This window comes from Capricornis sumatraensis, chromosome 3 (genome assembly GCF_032405125.1).
Source record: "Capricornis sumatraensis isolate serow.1 chromosome 3, serow.2, whole genome shotgun sequence".
Lineage (NCBI taxonomy): Eukaryota > Metazoa > Chordata > Mammalia > Artiodactyla > Bovidae > Capricornis > Capricornis sumatraensis.
This window is the reverse complement of record NC_091071.1, coordinates 128828203-128846827: the sequence shown is the minus strand read 5'-3', so window position 1 is coordinate 128846827 and position 18625 is coordinate 128828203. Positions and strand designations below refer to the sequence as shown.

At 39.1% G+C, this 18625-nt stretch overlaps 1 protein-coding gene across 1 annotated transcript in view; it reads left to right on the top strand.

Annotated features, from left to right (window-relative positions):
• Positions 1–18625, top strand: part of DNAH7 (dynein axonemal heavy chain 7) — a 257234-nt gene that overhangs the window by 215421 nt on the left and 23188 nt on the right. The window contains exons 55-58 of the mRNA XM_068967281.1: positions 7113–7289; positions 8017–8178; positions 10326–10526; positions 17278–17439. Of these exons, the coding sequence (XP_068823382.1) occupies positions 7113–7289; positions 8017–8178; positions 10326–10526; positions 17278–17439 (702 nt within the window). The remainder of the gene's footprint in view (positions 1–7112; positions 7290–8016; positions 8179–10325; positions 10527–17277; positions 17440–18625) is intronic.

Here is an 18625-nt window from a genome sequence, read left to right as displayed (position 1 = left end):
TACTTCCTTTCTAACAGCAATAGAAAAATCAACACTTGTATGATGAAGACAGTGTTTATTTTTTAAAAAAATTTTCTACGCATCAGTGATAATACAAGATAGAGGCACTCTTTCCTCTGTAGGTCAGGGTCTGTTTGATGAACACGTGTCATTCTTTCTTGAATTGGCAGTGTGGTCTTAGCCAGGGCCTAATTATCCATTAAGCATAGGACCTCGGGTCCATGATACTCTTAGGAGTTCATGAAAGTGCTTTAATTTCATTTAAAATGAGAAAATATACCAGTTTGTTATATTTTAATTATACCAAAACAGTTGAAAAATACATTTTTTTCTATTTATTGATGGAAGAAGGGGTCCACAATGTGCCAAGGGTCCCTGAATGTCATAGTGCTGCCCAGTTTTTAGATGCTGGAAATAGTTCCCATTGTTGAAGATCTTTATTTAACTGCAGCTTGGGGGGCCCTTTTAAAAATGAATCTTCATTGAAACTATTAGCATTCAGCCTCAGAAGTTTTCACTGCAAATATTAAATATGAAAGAATATGAAATAGTTCAAACTCTTGTCTAACATGACTTCTTCCTTTAAAATTTTTTTTTAATTTTCAAAGATTTTTTACTTTGTTTTCTAAGATAAAAACTGTTACACTAAATGGTTCTCTGTGTACCATTAACTTTCTGCCCTCAATATTTGACAGAGAAGTTTCTGATCACAGTCTATATTTTTTAGTTAAAAGTGATTAATGAGCCATTTCCTAACTGCAGCAGTTTCATCTAGAAATTTCTTTTCCCCAGTTTGTTTTTAAAAATTTGACATTTTAATCTGAAAATACATTGAGTACCAAATAGATCAAATATTATTTTCCATAGTCACTCTCTTTTTCAAGTGAGTATGAGGGAGCTGGGAAATTTAGATATTCAAGCTGAGGGACTTTTGTTCATTTTTTGAATCAGTCGAGGTTAAACTTACAGTCCTACTTCTTTTAAGTCTCTTAACTCCTGTGCAGAATGCTTTAGCACTGTGTGTTATAACGTTTTCTTATATGCTTCCTTATCTCCTCTAGAGTTTTCTTTGCATGGGTGGAAGAGTGTAAAACATTAATACTTCTCAGCAGTATTCCTGGTTCTCTCCTGTGTATACTCGAGGTGGGGGCATTATGGCCATTAACCTTGTTTTGGCCAGTAAAATGTGGGCAAAAGTGTCAGGGTGGAAGCATTTAGCTATCATTGTGAGAGTCTCCAGAATATTCCTCTTGCCATCAAAATTGTGGAATCACATGTTGATATTTAAGTGCCATAAACAGGCTGGAATGCTGAGTCAGAGCAGGGAGAGTTTGTTGCCTGGACACTCAGATGACTTTTCTGAGATGGTAAGCTTTTGTTGTGTTAAGCCACTGATATCCTGAAGTTGTTTGCTACTATAGCACAGATCAATTTATCCTAAGTTAACTAGTTACCATTTAATTAGTTACCGTTACCTATACTATCACATCTGTAATCCTTAATATATAAATAATTATCAGATTTCCCTGGTGGCTCAGATGGTAAAGAACCCACCTGCAATGCAAGAGACCTGGGTTTGATCCCTGGGTTGGGAAGATCTCCTGGAGAAGGAAATGGCTACCCACTGCAGTATTCTTGCCTGGGAAATCCCATGGACAGAGGTGCATGGAGGGCTACTGTTCATGGGGTCACAAAAGAGTCAGACATGACTGAGTGACTAACACTTTTTGGACATCTTTCACGAGTCAGATGGTAAAGAAACTAGTTACCATTATCTATACCATCATATCTACAATCCTTAATATAGAAATAATTATTAGTATGCTCTTTTATTACTCACAACCTCAAACCCTTCAATCTTGCTATTACCAGGTACTTTAATTCCTAGTCATAAATCACTGATTTTGGAACCTATGTATTTAAAAATGATATATGACTATAGTATTATGCTTTGAAAAGAATAATTTTCCAAAGCAAAGTAGTATTAGCATGTCAGAGAAAGGAACAGTGCTATATAAGGCTAACAATTGGGCTGGTGCTGCTAAGTCGCTTCAGTCGTGTCTGATTCTGTGCGACCCCATAGACAGCAGCCCACCAGGCTCCCCCATCCCTGGGATTCTCCAGGCAAGAACACTGGAGTGGGTTGCCATTTCCTTCTCCAATGCATGAAAGTGAAAAGTGAAAGTGAAGTCGCTCAGTTGTGTCCGACTCTTCGCGACCCCACGGACTGCAGCCTACGTCCATGGGATTTTCCAGGCAAGAGTACTGGAGTGGGGTGCCATTGCCTTCTCTGACAATTGGGCTAGTACTACATAAATAGATTTTATTTCTTTGCTATCTCTAAGTCATGAAATATATACATCTCCACTAGGGAAATCTGTAATTGTTTGATCTCTAACATAAAGTATATATTATTTGTCACCATAGTTTTTTTCTGTCTCCTTTCCACTGCTCTCCCTTCAAAACCGACTCCATCCCATGGTAAGAAGCCACAAATGCTAGGTTCTCTAATGCTCTAATTTGGAAAAATGTAAAAGATGTTCACTAAACCACCAGTAGGAAAAATGAAATGTTTGCACTTTTCTTGGATTTCAATAGTTTATAGTGCTTTATTGACAAAAGCATATGAGATGTATAAATACTGAGGTATGGAATGTTTTGAGCCCATTTACAAAATGAAGAGCTTCTGGCCACAGTTTTTTCCTTCTGGACTGTAAACCAAAAGCAAATTAAACAGCTTTTAATAAGAAACTTGTCAAATATAAGCTAATATGTTTCTCTAACCTCAGATAAATCTTGTAGGAACTTGCAAGACACAGAAAAACATACATAGAAGACCACAAACTTCTTTTCTGCCTTTGGGAAGATGGGTGCCTAAATTAGTCTGTAATTTTTGTTCCTGACAGATTTTATTTTATAGTTCTTATGCTTGCATAATCAGATTGCAGGAGCAAACCCAATTCCATCACCTTCCAAACTGAATAGCTTGCAGTTTCATTTGCCTCAGAAGTTACTGTTTAGTCTTGGGAACAGCTGGTCTCATTCAGTTTTTTTTTTTTTTTCTTTAATTTTTGTGTTGACTATTGTGTTTTAATTTTTTTAATTAGAAGAGAAAATTCCATGGACAGAAGAGCCTGGCAGGCTACAGTTCATGGGGTCACAAAGAGCTGAACACGTCTGAACGACTAACACACACACACACACACACAACTGCTTTACAGTGTTGTGTTGGTTTTTGCTGTATAATAGCATGAGTCAGCTATAAGTATACATATATCCCCCCTATCTTGAGCCTCCCTCCCCTCATGTCCCACCCCTCTAGGTCATCACAGAACACCAATCTGAATTCTCTGTGTCATACAGCAGCTTCCCGCTAGCTAGATATTTTACGCACGGTAGTGTATATATGTCAACCTACTCTCAGTTCCTCCCACCCTTTCCTTCTCCCACTGTGCCCACAAGTCCACAATTTCTATGATCCTATTCAGTTTTAATGTTAAAAATGAAACAATGAAAATTATCATGAGCACCCCTAACTGGGTCTTCCTGTACTACCAGAAGACTCACTTCCTGTCTGCCATTTTTTCACAAATTCAGTGAATGACCCCGGCCCGAAACACTCAGACTTCCTAAAAGTGAAACCATGTACTTAAAAGCCATGGGCTTTCGATTTGTTTGTAAAATTATAATTTAGTGAAGAGGTTAGCCTTAAGAGGAGAGAGGTTATTACAAACTATTTTGTTTTTCTTTGTTAATTGTTATTGTTCTTAACCTAGGGAGAAAAGACAGCCATAGCAAAAGAATAATAGGGAAAAGGGCAAGGACAAGGTCTGAGACAGGAAATAGGGATATTTTCAGTTTTCTACTATCAGCTTGATATCTGTTCCCATTCAAAATATCTGAAACATGAAATAATTTCCTTGGAATAGAAACTTTATGTGTAGGTGAATTTATTGTTCAGTAATATTTGTTTAGAATTTCTATAATTAGAGTCCTACCTTCATAAAAGAGAACATCCTAATTTATTCATTCACTCAGTAGATTTTTCTTTTACAGGAACAATATATGAGTAATCTCCTTAGGTATATCCATACCATTGTGGCATTTACACATTTTGTTATTACTCTTCTATACCTTTCCGTAGTTTTAAATTTTTTATTGATGTACAGTTGACTTAGAGTATTGCATTAATTTTTGGTATACACCAAAGTGATTCAGTTATACATATATATATATATGTTCATTTTCAGATTCTTTTTCATTATGGTTTATGATAGGATATTGAACATAGTTAGTTCCCTGTGGTATAGAGTAGGATTTTATTGTTTATCTATTTTATATACAGTAGTGTGTATCAGCTAATCCTGAATTAATTTATCCCTCTCTCACCTCCTTTCCTCTTTGATAACCATAACATTGTTTTGTATGTTTGTGAGTCTGTTTCTGTTTTGTAAATAAGTTTACTTGTATCGTACTTTAGATTCCACATGTAAGTGATAGCATATGATATTTGCCATTCTCCAACTTCACTTAGTGTGATAATCTCTGGCTCCTCCATGTTGCTGCAAATGGCATTACTCCATGCTTTTTTATAGCTGAATAATATTCCACGGCACATATGTACCACATCTTTTTGAAAAGTTTTAATTTTGTATTGGAACATAGTTGGTCCTACCACTTCATGGAAACTAGATGGGGGAAATTTTGAAACTGTCAGATTTCATTTTGGGGGGCTCCAAAATCAATGCAGATGGTGACTGCATCCATGAAACTAAAAGACATTTGCTCCTTGGAAGAATAGCTATGTCAAACCTAGAGAGTGTTTTAAAAAGCAGAGGCATCACTTTGCCGACAAAGGTCCATATAGTCAAAGCTATGGTTTTTCCAGTAATGTTTGGATGTGAGAGTTTGACCATAAAGAAGGCTGAGCGCCAAAGAGTTGATGCTTTCAAACTGTGGTGTTGGAGAAGACTCTTGAGAGTCCCTTGGACTGCAAGAAGATCAAACCAGTCCATCCTAAAGGAAATCAATCCTGAATATTCACTGGAAGGACTGATGTTGAAGCTGAAGTTCCAATACTTTGGCCTCCTGATGCAAAGAGGTGACTCATTGGAAAAGACCTTGATGCTGGGGAAAATTGAGGGCAAGAGGAGAAGTGGGGGACAGAGGAAAAGATGATTAGATGATATCACTGATTCAATGGACATGAGTTTGAACAAACTCAGGGAGTTGGTGAAGGACAGAGAAGCCGGATGTGCTATAGTTCATGGGGTTGCAAAGAGTCAGACACAACTTAGCAAGTGAACAACAACAACAACATAGCTGATTAACAATGTTGTGATAGTTTTGGGTGGATAGGTACCACATCTTCTTTATCCATTCATCTGTCAAGGGACATTTAGGTTGGTTCCATGTCTTGGTTATTCATACCTTCCCATGTTTGAATGAATCTATTGTGGAAACATTAAAAACATTTAAGTAAAGATATCCCTTCACTGTTTCTTGGCTCCCAATCCTCACACACTCAGTCTCTCCCTCTCTCCTTCTTTCTCAATACACACATCTACCTGCACATATTCAACACTATTTTTAAGGTATTGTGACTTGTTAATGAGTGTTACTTACAAATCTTGTATGGATAGATATTCTGAGATGCACTATTAAAGTTTGGAGATATTTGTAACTTTCTGTAGAGAAGACCACCTTTTTGAGTTTCTTTCTGTCTGTAAATTGCTCCTGCAATTCCCTTTAAGTTCAGAAAAGTTACAGGATGGTGAAATCGGTGTTCTAATTTGGAGTGTTGTGTATACACACAACTCTATCCTTGAATATGAGCAGGTGTCCAGTTGGAGTGATTCCAAAGCTTTCAAGACAGTCTCCTTGTTCTTTTCACTTCGTTACTTCTCTTTGTGAGATCAGTTCAGTTCAGTCGCTCAGTTATGTCCAACTCTTTGTGACCCCATGGACTGCAGCACACCAGGCTTCCCCGTCCATCACCAATTTCCAGAGCTTGCTCAAACTCATGTCCATCTAGTCGGTGATACCATCCAACCATATCATCCTGTCATCCCCTTCTCCTCCTGCCTTCAATGTTTCCCAGTAGCAGGTCTTTTCCAGTGAGTCAGTTCTTCGCATGAGGTGGCCAAAGTATTTGAATGGAGCTTCAGCTTCAGCATCAGTCCTTCCAATGAATATTCAGGACTGATTTCCTTTAGGATGGACTGGTTTGATCTCCTTGCAGTCCAAGGGACTCTCAAGAGTCTTCTCCTTGGATATGTTTACATAATTTGTTAAGCTAGATACATGGATACTGGTTTATTAAACTTATTACTTGCTTGGCTTACACCTGAGCCATTGCCCAGAGATGCCAGGTGTGGACTCTTCATCAAAAAGAAGGAATGATATACCTAAAGCTGTACCTCAGCCATACTGCTTACTGCAAGTCTACTTCCACATCACTGCCTCAAAGGGACACTTGAGCCCCAAAGTTCTTTTCTTTCTTAAGCATGTTCCCAGGAAATGCACAAGCATAGTATCAGAAAGTTTATATGACATACTTTTGCCTCTTTTTTGAAAGTATGCTTTCTCTTTCATAGTGCTTTTCCTTTTCTTTGTTTTTTCAGCTACATCAATCTTTGTTGGCATGGGATTGTATAAATCACACTAGAATCTACTTTTGAGTGGTGGACTTTGAAACATAGTCAAGTTGTACTTAAAAATTAAGTAAAGAATTAAGGTTTTTTATATTCTTCATCCAGGGTATATTGAATACTAACTAGATGGAAGAAAAATGCCTTTGAATTCTGGTGTCACCACCCACCTTTTATTGTTTTTTTTTTTCTTTTTTTTTAAATATAAATTTATTTATTTTAATTGGAGGTTAATTGCTTTACAATATTGTATTGGTTTTGCCATACATTGTTTAAATAATGTATACTTTCCATCTAAAAGACAACTGTGCCTTTGACTCTTTATCAATGTTTACATATACACAAAAAAATGGAGAGTCCTTTGTTATAAAATAGCTTTGAATATGAAGTTTTTAAGCTTTTAGGCAGATTTCAAATATTCCTTGAAATACTTTCTTTTCCCTTTCTATTCTATTTCTACAGGTTATTCCAATGCTGCAGGAATTTATAACCAACAGATTGGGGCGTGCATTCATTGAACCACCCCCATTTGATCTATCCAAGGCATTTGCAGACAGTAACTGCTGCGCACCCCTGATATTCGTACTCTCTCCTGGAGCAGATCCCATGGCTGCCCTTCTAAAATTTGCTGATGATCAGGTGCCTTAAAACTCTATTGTTTTCAGCTGCTTCTATCTGTTTGTGTCAATAAACTGTGGATATTCAGACAGGGCATTCTCCTCTACTGCTCCCATAACTCAAGGACTCTTCCACTGTGGCATTCAGATGGTAATTGTTCTAGAAATAGACTAGGGAGTCACAGACACCATCTCCCAAAAGTGTAGATGAATAAGGATATAGGAGAAATGAATTCCAGGCAAACATTCCCACAGATTTCCTTAAATGAACTTGAATGGAAATTAGAAGCTAATAGGTATTTTTACCTGAACTTTATGCAGTAACCAAATTAGTTAAGATATAATTATTCAAAGATCTGGAGAAGACTGGGGTAAGTTCACTGCTTTATTCATAGTTTTCAGCTTTGAATTTTAGGAGTTGCTGCATGATAGCAGGGCTTGTTCATCTCCTCCTATTGAAAGTCTGTTTAACTTTTTCCCGCCTATTGTCTCAACAGTCAAAGACCCTACAGGATGTTTCATTTATTGCCATGACTGTTTCCTTCATGAACTGGCTTGTGTTGTATCTTGTTTATTGGCTTCTTAATCGGGAAAAGTTTTCTAGAGCTGTGTGTGCTTGGGAGCTCTGAGGGATGCAGCATGATTAAATTTTGTATTTAATGTATTTAATATGAACATTTCCTGTGATGATAATATTGATTCTTCTTCAAAATTTGATTTTAAATGACATCTTCACTATCCTCATACAGGGATATGGAGGAACAAAACTTAGCTCTTTATCTCTTGGTCAAGGCCAAGGGCCCATAGCAATGAAGATGTTAGAAAAAGCTGTCAAAGAAGGCACATGGGTTGTTCTTCAGAATTGTCACCTTGCCACCTCTTGGATGCCAACCCTCGAAAAAGTTTGTGAGGTAAAAATGCAAGATTATTTTGATGAGATGGTAGTCCCCCAGTATAATTAGTGATGCATATATCATCTAAGTAACTCCCCTCCTGTCCTGTGATTTGCGGGTTGCAGGTTTAGTGGCCTGGCTGGATTTTAGGGGAGGTGGGCTCAAGTTAGGAGCGGGAGGACAGCCCATGGCCAGGCCTTGCCTAATTCCTCCTACTAAGGGCGAGTTCTCATCCCATGGGTCAGAAATATCCTTGATCCAGAGGCACAGCCTCAAAGATAAGAATAAACCACAGGGTAAATAGAAAGCAATTTACTTTTTAGAGCAGTGGACCAAAAACAATGAAAAAAGCTTTTCAGGGGAAATTCATGTGGCCCCTCTAAACTGGAAGGCTACAGGATGTAACTTTTCTGAAATTCACTTCTCCCCCACACAGCCTGTCACTCTGCCACAAAGGCTGAATCTGAAACCAGAAGAGCACTCCTCCCACATACCTGTTGTAGTGGGTCATGGTACTTCCCTATCTTTGTGGTCAGAGATTCCAGAAAGAAAACCCCATGTAGCTCAGCTGAGTAAACAGAAAACCTGGCACTTGGTTTCAACAGAGAAAAATGTGTCCAAATAATTACCCATGGCTCTAGCCCTCTCCTCACTTACAGTCCTTCAGGCTACTAAACTGATAGAACTTGCGTTATCCAGACATCCACCTGACACTAACGCAGATTGTAGTGTTCTTTATGCCACTTGTCACCGTTTTGCTTTGTCTATCTCCCACTAGAATGTAAGCATGCACTGTTTTTGTTCTCTGGTTTACTTCTAGCACCTTGAATAATGCCTGGCTCATGGGACATAATCAGGGAATAATTACTGAACTTGTGAATGAATAATGCTTCACTGCTTAGAGCCTTTCCATGGCTTTCCATTGTGTGAAGACGATGTTCATGCCCCCATCATGGTTTCTTCATCTGAGCATTGCCTGCTTCTCAGGCGTTTCTGTCTTGACTTCTGTGCTCCAGCCACTTGGCCTTTTTTTCACTTTCACTGGGAGAACATGCTTTCTCGAGAATGTACGCCTCCATAATAAATCTTATTTCTATCTGAAAAACTTCTTTAGTATTTTTTGCCTTACTAACATCTTCTTATGCTTTGGGCCTTATATTAGAGGCTTTATGTTTGTGCCTGTATCCTCACAGTTCCTCTGTCTCTAGGCTGTTCTCTTGGCCTGTCAAATCGTATCATATACCCATTAGAGAGTCAATCCAAGAGACAAGACCTGCCTCCAATGAATAGTGAAATTGACCCAGAGTCCCATGAGTCATGCTACCTAAGTCACCAGGCATAGGCCAGTCAGTAGGAGAAAAGGATGGCACCTTCACTGTTCATTAAAAATATATGTCCCTAAGCATCCTTCCAATCTCCCCACCCACCCCTTTACCACATGAATGCTCAAAAATTTTTTTTACTGATAAAGATTTGCAATTTAAAAAGCACAGATATGACTGATATGGACAGTTGGGAGGAATTAGTGGAACAGGAGAGAGGGCAAGCCTGGTGATATTACTCCAAGGCCTGATACTGCCTTCACAACAGTCATGAGTGTTCTGTCATCCTCTATTCTCCTAGCAGGCCTTACTGTCCCCATAAACAAGTATCGCGAATAATGGTATGGTTTAGCGCTTCAGGATACACCAGTTCTTCTTGCCTTTCAAACCTCCCTCTTTTTGTTCATCCCTACTTGGCTTAATATTGATTTATTTGAGTGTGTGGCTTATTCTTACAGCTTGGCTACAGCAAAAAGACATCATTCTTAATATGGCTCTGGGGCAAAGAAGTATTTCTATAAATATTTCAGCAACAGCAGTGAAGACACAAGATTTTTTGGAATGTCTTAGTCTTTGTCATGGCCAACTCTGATTTATGTAATGCCTTTGTAAACATTATGGTCCTGTGTTTTAATTGTATCAGGGAGAGTGGCAACCCTCTGGGCCTTCCCAGTGACATATGTCCTTTCAGTGGCAGTATTAGATTTTAAGGCTTTTGCCTTCAATTGCAGCAGTAAGCCCTATTTTGTACAACTGTTTCCTCTCACTTCTGGCCCTCATGATCCAGAGATTTTCCTTCCATTTTATGTATCTTATGTATCTGATTTTTTGTTGTTGTTGCAGGAGTTAAGCATAGAAACAACACATCCAGATTTCCGAATTTGGTTGACAAGTTACCCATCTCCAAATTTCCCCGTGTCTGTGCTGCAGAATGGAGTGAAAATGACCAACGAAGCACCGAAAGGTCTACGGGCTAATATCATTCGCTCCTACCTCATGGACCCGATCTCTGACCCCGAGTTCTTTGGCAGCTGCAAAAAGCCTGTTAGTAATGGCTAAGTCTTGTTACCTCAGCCCCGTAAAGCAACTCAAGTGGCCCCCGGTGGTCCTGGATGTGTGTGCTGAGTAAAACTGCAAATTAAGTAGGCCTCGTGCACTGCGGTGCAGTTGGTTTTGATTACTGATTATTGACTGTACCGAAGTCAATTTTATTAATATTTTATTTTAATCTTACCACTAGGCTCATTCCTGCTCAGCTGATATCTAGTGGGGTATTATTAATTATGCAGCCTTCTATTTAGAAAGTCAGCTGCAAGCCATTCCCCATACAAATCTACAAGGTTGGAGAATCCTGTTTGAGGATATTAGCTGAGCCCTTTGCTATTTGAAGCCATATCTTTAAATTAAAACATAAAAATATTTCCTCCATATAACTATAATGAGAGCCAAAATGATTTTACTCCCTGATTGATGGGACTCATAAGGGTACTTTTTTTTTAGCATCACAAGGCAGGCAGGGAAGCCACCTACTGCTTTCATGATTAGAATTCTATGTGTGAATGTCTGCGACCTAAAATTGTTTCTCAGTGTTTTGCCATAATTAAAAATGGAAGAACTTCTTTTTAAGAGGGTTATGAACCTTGGTAAGTTTTTACCATTAAAAAACCCACACTCTTGATGTTGGAATATGTTTTAAATACACATCAAAAGAAAACATTAAAGAAGTACTTTCATTAAACAAAATCTGGGGTAATAAAAAAAGGGGAGCCTGTATTTAAAAGTAAGTCAGACCTTAATAGTTCAAGACCTGCTATATGACAAACTTTTGCATTGATTTGGCCCAGAGAGAGCAGGTTACTCCCAGGTAGGTGATGAGGGCATTTCTGCCCATGATAGCTAGACAGAAGCCCTTTTGCAAAATGTCACTCCCTTTCTTCTAGATCCATAGGTCTCTCCAATAGTTGTCACAAACATGAGAAGTCCAGGCATTTATGAACTGAAATTCAAACCAAAAATCTCAAATGCCAAAGCAGCACACCATAGTACATATATTTTAGCTTTTCATTTTGAAGTAATTTTAAACTCACAGAAAAGTTGCAAATATAAAAGTAATATAAAGAACAGCTCTATGCCCTTTATTTATATTTGCTTCCTGTTAACATGTACCATCTGCAGGAAAGTTAGATATGTCACTGCCCTTTATTCCTAGATAAATATTTCAGTCTTCTTATTTCTTAAGAATAGAGATATTATCTTAGCCAATTACAGTTATTATTGTAGTATCATTTTAGCAGGGATACACTATTGTATCTAATCTACCCAAGTTTGTGTTTGTGTCCCAAATTTGTCAGTTGATGAAGTAACGTCCTTTAGAACATTTTTCTCTGATTTACCGGGGGATCGGTTCAGAGTTAGGATCACAGTTTGTTGCCATGTCTTTTTTGTCTCTTTTAATCTGGACCATTACCTCAGCCTTCCTTTGTCTTTGATGGCCCTGACATTTCTGAAGAATTCATCTCCCTGGATTGTTTTTAATAGAACATGTCTCACTCCTTGAGATTGGTTTTAGGTTACAAGTTCTGAGCCACAGTGCCACTTGGGTGAAGTCATCTTCTCAGAGGCTTGTACTGGGAGGCATGCAATGCCCATTTATCTCTCACTGATGATACTAATTTTGATCCCCCAGATGAAGTATGGTCTGATTTCTTCTCTCTATAATAACTGCTTTGTCCCTTGTGACGAATAATCTGTGAGAAGACACTTTGGACCATGAAGATATCCTCTTCCTCATCAAAATCTACCTAGGACCCGGATTTAGTAGCCAGTGATGATTCTTGCTGGACCCACTTATTTCCTCTGGTGATTCCAACTCCAGAACTCCCTCCGCATTTGACACTTGACATGCTGTTGTCAGCAGCGGCCCTCCCTTCTATCTCATTTATTTATCTTTTATAGGTGTGAACTCATAAATTCTTTACATCTTTTCCAGTGATTAGTAATTCATTACTATTCTTAAGGTTTTTGCTCAAGTTTTGTCCAGAATTGGTCAGCAGGAGCTGCTTTTGTACTTGTTATAGGTCCCATTGTTTATTACTATTATTTCTCTTTCTGTTATAAGCTGCTCCAGGCTTATCTGTACCCCAGTCTTGGAACCAGCCATTTTTCTGAAGAGCGCTGGTAACTGTTTCATGGGGAATGGTATTAGAGACCAAGATTTGGGTGTTAGACATGTAGCATTTATTGTCTGTAGTTCTGATCCTTTTATTTATTTTTTTATTTTTTTCAGTTTAGAAAGTTTCTATTTATTTATTTTACTTTACAATATTGTATTAGTTTTGCCATACATCAACATGAATCCACCACGGGTGTACACATGTTCCCAATCCTGAACCTCCCTCCTACCTCCCTCCCCATACCATCCCTCTGGGTCATCCCAGTGCACCAGCCCCAAGCATCCTGTATCCTGCATCGAACCTAGACTGGCGATTCATTTCTTACATGATATTATACATGTTTTAATGCCATTCTCCGAAATCATCCCACCCTCTCCCTCTCCCACAGAGTCCAAAAGACTGTGCTATACATCTGTGTCTCTTTTGCTGTCTCACATACAGGGTTATCGTTACCATCTTTCTAAATTCCATATATATGCATTAGTATACTGTATTGGTGTTTTTCTTTCTGGCTTACTTCACTCTGTATAATCGGCTCCAGTTTCATCCACCTCATTAGAACAGATTCAAATGTATTCTTTTTGATGGCTGAGTAATACTCCATTGTGTATATATATATATATACCACAGCTTTCTTATCCATTCATCTGCTGATGGACATCTAGGTTGCTTCCATGTCCTGGCTATTATAAACAGTGCTGCGATGAACATTGGGGTACAAGTGTCTCTTTCAATTCTGGTTTCCTCATTGTGTATGCCCAGCAGTGGGATTGCTGGGTCATAAGGCAGTTTTATTTCCAGTTTTTAAAGGAATCTCCACCCTGTTCTCCATAGTGGCTGTACTAGTTTGCATTCCCAACAACAGTGTAAGAGGGTTCCCTTTTCTCCACACCCTCTCCAGCATTTATTGCTTATAGACTTTTGGATCGCAGCCGTTCTGACTGGCATGAAATGGTACGTCATTGTGGTTTTGATTTGCATTTCTCTGATAATGAGTGATGTTGAGCATCTTTTCATGTGTTTGTTAGTCATCTGTATGTCTTCTTTTTAGAGAGAACTTTGAAACATATACATGTACTCACAATATGTATATGCAAATCTGCATACACACATACAGTGCATACAGACAACCCCGTGCACACACAAACATTCATATACATGTTTTAGAAGTAACAAGTTCCTACCAATACCTCCAATTTCTGTTGCTCTACCCTGGGTTCTTTCCAGCTTTTCCTCATTCCGTATTCACTTGTCCCTTCTTCAATAGTGAGAAGCCTGGCTCCCACCTCAACACATTTATTGATTTGCTCAGTTCTCTACTATATCCAGAAGAGTTGCAGAATCAGCACAGCATGTTTAACTTCGCTTCTCCCCCCTCTGTGGTTAAACTTATGCTCCTTTCTGCTCGTCTCACACTTTCCCTTTTGATTTTATTCCATGGGGATAACCTTCACCCTGCCCTTGGTTAAAACTTTGGGCAGTCTCCTGGCTTTCCTGATTAGTGTCAGGTAATTAAATGACCTAGAGTCATTTTAAACTGCAGAGCCAGTCTTGAATCAGAAGTCAGAAAGTGCAACATGATATATTAATTGATATTTTAACTTTTATGGAAAACAGGTTTCTGCTCTCTAGTATCTCACCTTGAGCCTGGTGAGGCTTCATACTGTAGGGGAAAAAGGATAGAGTTGGCATTGTTCTCTTTTTTTGTTGAAGTATAGTGTATTTATAATACTGGGCTAGTTTCAGGTATACAGCAAAATGATTACGTTTTTTTCAGGTTATATTCCATTGTAGGTTATTGTAAGATAATGAATATAATTCCTAAGTGTTATGTAGTAAATCCATGTTGCTTATTTCATGTTTGAAAGTGAAAGTGTTAGTCACTCAGCCATATCTGACTCTTTGTGACACATGAACTGTGGCTCACCAGGCTCCTCTGTCCATGGAATTTCCAGGCAAGAATACTGAAGTGGGTTGCCATATCCTTCTCCAGGGGATCTTCCCCCAGGGATCAAACCTGGGTCTTCTGCATTGCAACCAGGTTCTCTATTATCTGAGCCACCAGGGAGATTTATGTTTATTTTATGTTTAATAGTTTGTATCTGTTGATCCCATACTCCTTCCTCTTTTCTTTGATAACCATTAGTTTGTTTTCTGTGTCTGTGAGTCTGTTTCTGTTTTGTAGATAGATTCATTTGTTTTATTTTTTAGATTCCATATATAAGTGATATCATACTGTATTTGTTTTTCTCTGAGTTATTTCATTAAGGAAAATATTTTCTAATTTCATCCATGTTGCTGAAAATGGCAATATTTCATTCTTTTCGTGGCTGAGTGATACTCCATTGTGTATATGTATACATCATATCCTCTTAAGCCAATTATATGTTGATGGAAGCCTGGGTTGTTTCCATGTCTTGGCTGTTGTAAATAGGGCTGCTATGAACCCTGTTGTAAATAGAGTGCATGTATTATATCATTTTGAGTTAGAATTTTCTTTTTCTTTCAGATATATACCCATAAATGGAATTGCTGGATCTTATGGTAGTTCTATTTTTCATTTTTGAAGGAACCTCCGTACTGTTTTCCATAGTGGCTCTACCAATTTACATTCCTACCAACAGTGTACAAGGGTTCCCTTTACTCCACACCTTCTCCAGCGTTTGTTACTTGTCTTCTTGATGATAGCCATTCTGACTATGTGAGGTGGTAATACTGCATTGTGGTTTTGATTTACATTCCTCTAATAATTAGCAATGTTGAACATCTTGCCATGTGCCTGGAGCTCTTTTGACTTGGCTGGGGTGTGAAGCTGACTGTTTCTGCCTTGTGAGTTCTCTTAGGGGTTCTTCCTTGGCTCCCTTTGCTGCTTGACTTCTTTGTGCCTCCATCACCCTCGGCAACACCTCCCCTTCATCTGGCTGTTTCCTCTCAGCCTTTGGTTCTCCAGCCTTCACTTCATACCGGCTCTTACTGTTGGGATTTCCTTGCCCCATGACACAAGTCTCCTTGAGAAGAAAATCACTGAAATGACTACTGGCTGACATTCCTAGTCCAGTTCCCTGTCCACTCCTTGGGATTCACTCCAGATTGGCCCACCATGTGAAGGAGAGCTAATGATTTCTGCACCAAAGTCTACAGTCCGAGGCCATAGGCTGCTCCATACTCCTAGGCATGAATTTCGCATTTTTCCACTCTATCCCATGGAGAAGGCAATGGCACCCTACTCCAGTACTCTTGCCTGGAAAATCCCATGGATGGAGGAGCCTGGTAGGCTGCAGTCCATGGGGTCGCTAAGAGTTGGACATGACTGAGTGTCTTCATTTCACTTTTCACTTTCATGCATTGGAGAAAGAAATGGCAACCCACTCCAGTGTTCTTGCCTGGAGAATTCCAGGGACAGGGGAGCCTTGTAGGCTGCCATCCATGGGGTCGCACAGAGTCGGACATGACTGAAGTGACTTAACAGCAGCAGCAGCACTCTATTCCAGATGCAGGGTACATGTATCAACTCTCTGGGTGGCCCCATGAATTCTTTCTTGGTAGCTTGGACCCAACACACCCCTCTCCTCTTCCTGGATATAAGGACAAGGGGACTCCCAGTACAGCAGCTGCACTTTCCAAGGAAATCTCTTCACAAATCCTTTCTCAGGCTCTAGTTTGACCATTTTTATATCTTTGTGGAGGGTACAAATAATTAACATATTGCATTGTACCTTCTGAGTTCTGAATCAACATGGAATGTGTGTTTGACAGTGACTCTAGAACTTTTATGGGGTTCTTAGGTGGCTCAGGGGGTAAAGAATCCACCTGCCAATGCAGAAGACACAGGAGATGTGGGTTCAGTCCCTGGGTCGGGAAGATCCCCTGGAGGAGGGCATGGCAACCCACCCCAATATTCTTTCCTGGAGAATCCCATAGACAGAGGAGCCTGGAGGGCTATAGTACATAGGGTTGGACATGACTGAAGTGACTGAGCATGCACACACGCATGCACATAGGACTTCTGTAGTAACATAAACACTGTGAGGCTGCCCAAAACTTCAATCCAAAAGTGCTTGTTAGAGTTTCTCAATTGATTTGAACTATCTCCTTTGAAATTTCTCCATGGTGATCTGGGAACAAACATTGGAATTCATAGTTTTTGCTTCGCAGTGCTTAAGTTGAAATCCTCCAAAATCGTGTATATATACATATATCTGGAGAAGGAAATGGCAACCCACTCCAGTATTCTTGCCTGGAGAATCCCATGGACAGAGGAGCCTGGTGGGCTACAGTCCATGGGGTTGCAAAGAGTTGGACACAACTGAGTGACTTCAAACACACACACACACACACACACACACACACACACATATATATATATAAGGTAACATTGAATTAGACAAGCTCACTATACTTTCTGAAACCTGGTGTACGTAGCTGTGTGTGTCAACTGAACATGTATACAAATGAGCATATTTTTGCCTAAATAGCCAGTGAAAAAGTTACTTCTGTTTTAGTTTCACTTTGACATGGATATATTTATCAGCAAAAGTAATTACTTTGATTTTAAAGTATGATAAGCATAATGCAGTGTTGGGGAAGAAAGAATGATGCTATACCATTTCTTCTCATTACAGGAGGAATTCAAGAAACTACTATATGGCCTCTGTTTCTTTCATGCTTTGGTACAAGAGAGACGGAAGTTTGGCCCCCTGGGGTGGAATATTCCTTATGAGTTCAACGAGACTGATCTCAGAATCAGCGTACAGCAGCTGCACATGTTCCTCAATCAGTATGAGGTAATATAACAGTTACCTGTTGTGCACTTTATCACAGAGTGTTTGTACAGTGAGCAAGGATGTCTGATTAATTTCTCCTTTTATAGAATGAATAGCAGAATATGCATTAGCTAACAGGGTTCTGAATGTATGGCAGTGGTCCACAGAGGAGGTGGGACCTAGGTAGCAATGAGAAGCTGTATCAGCTACTGCAGCCTTAAAACAAAGTTGTTGTCTCTTTGGACTTTAAAATTGTTCCTGTGCAGTTTATTTTTGTTTAAACAAATAAACAAGAGGATTTTTCCGTGAGGGAGAAAATAATGAATGGCAGGATAGTTTCCAAAAGTTTTTTTAAATAGGATTTTGTTGTAATAGGATATTATAAATGCCCTAGTAGGTAGTTAAGATGTCAGTTTATTTGTTAACAATCTGTATTTTATCATTTATTTTGATACATAAACACCTATGGCAATTTGAAAAGTGATCATACTGTACGTATTTTGTAAAGGGTTTGGGAAGACCATACATCAGCCAGTCTCCAAAATGGAAAAAAAAACAGACTGATTTCCCTCTGTTCATGGCTTTATTTTGAGGGAAATGTCATAATACTATTTTTCTAGAGTTTGGGCTATTTGTCCCAGATCAGACAAACTACTTAAGCCAGTGGTGTTAACATGAGTTACAGATCCTGGGAAGAAGCCCCACAGTGTCATGTTGTTGTCATATCAACCACATTTTGCCCCCTTGCTCTCCCTGCTCTGTCTCTGTTTCTCTGAACTGAACTGAATATGAAATTTTAAAATACTGTGTGTGTGTATTATGTATGTGTGTGTGTGTGTGTGTGTGTGTGTATCATTTATAGCGGTAACATTTGGGTACACAGAAAAGATAGCCAGAGGCAGAGATTAGAATTATGCAGTGACAAACTAAGGAACACCTGGGGCTACAGAAGCTGGAAGAGGCAAGAAAAGATCCTCTTAGAAGTTTTGGAGGGAGTGTGGCCCTGCCAACACCTTGATTTCAAACTTTTAGCGTCCAGCACTATCAGACAATGAATTTCTCTTATTTTAATCCATCTATTGGCAGGCCTAGGGAACTAATACAGAAGACCATCACAGTACCCATGCAAGAGATGCTGAGAGTTTAAACCAAATCATTTGGACTAGGATGGGAAATGTGGAAGAGATATAATAGATATGTAGGGACA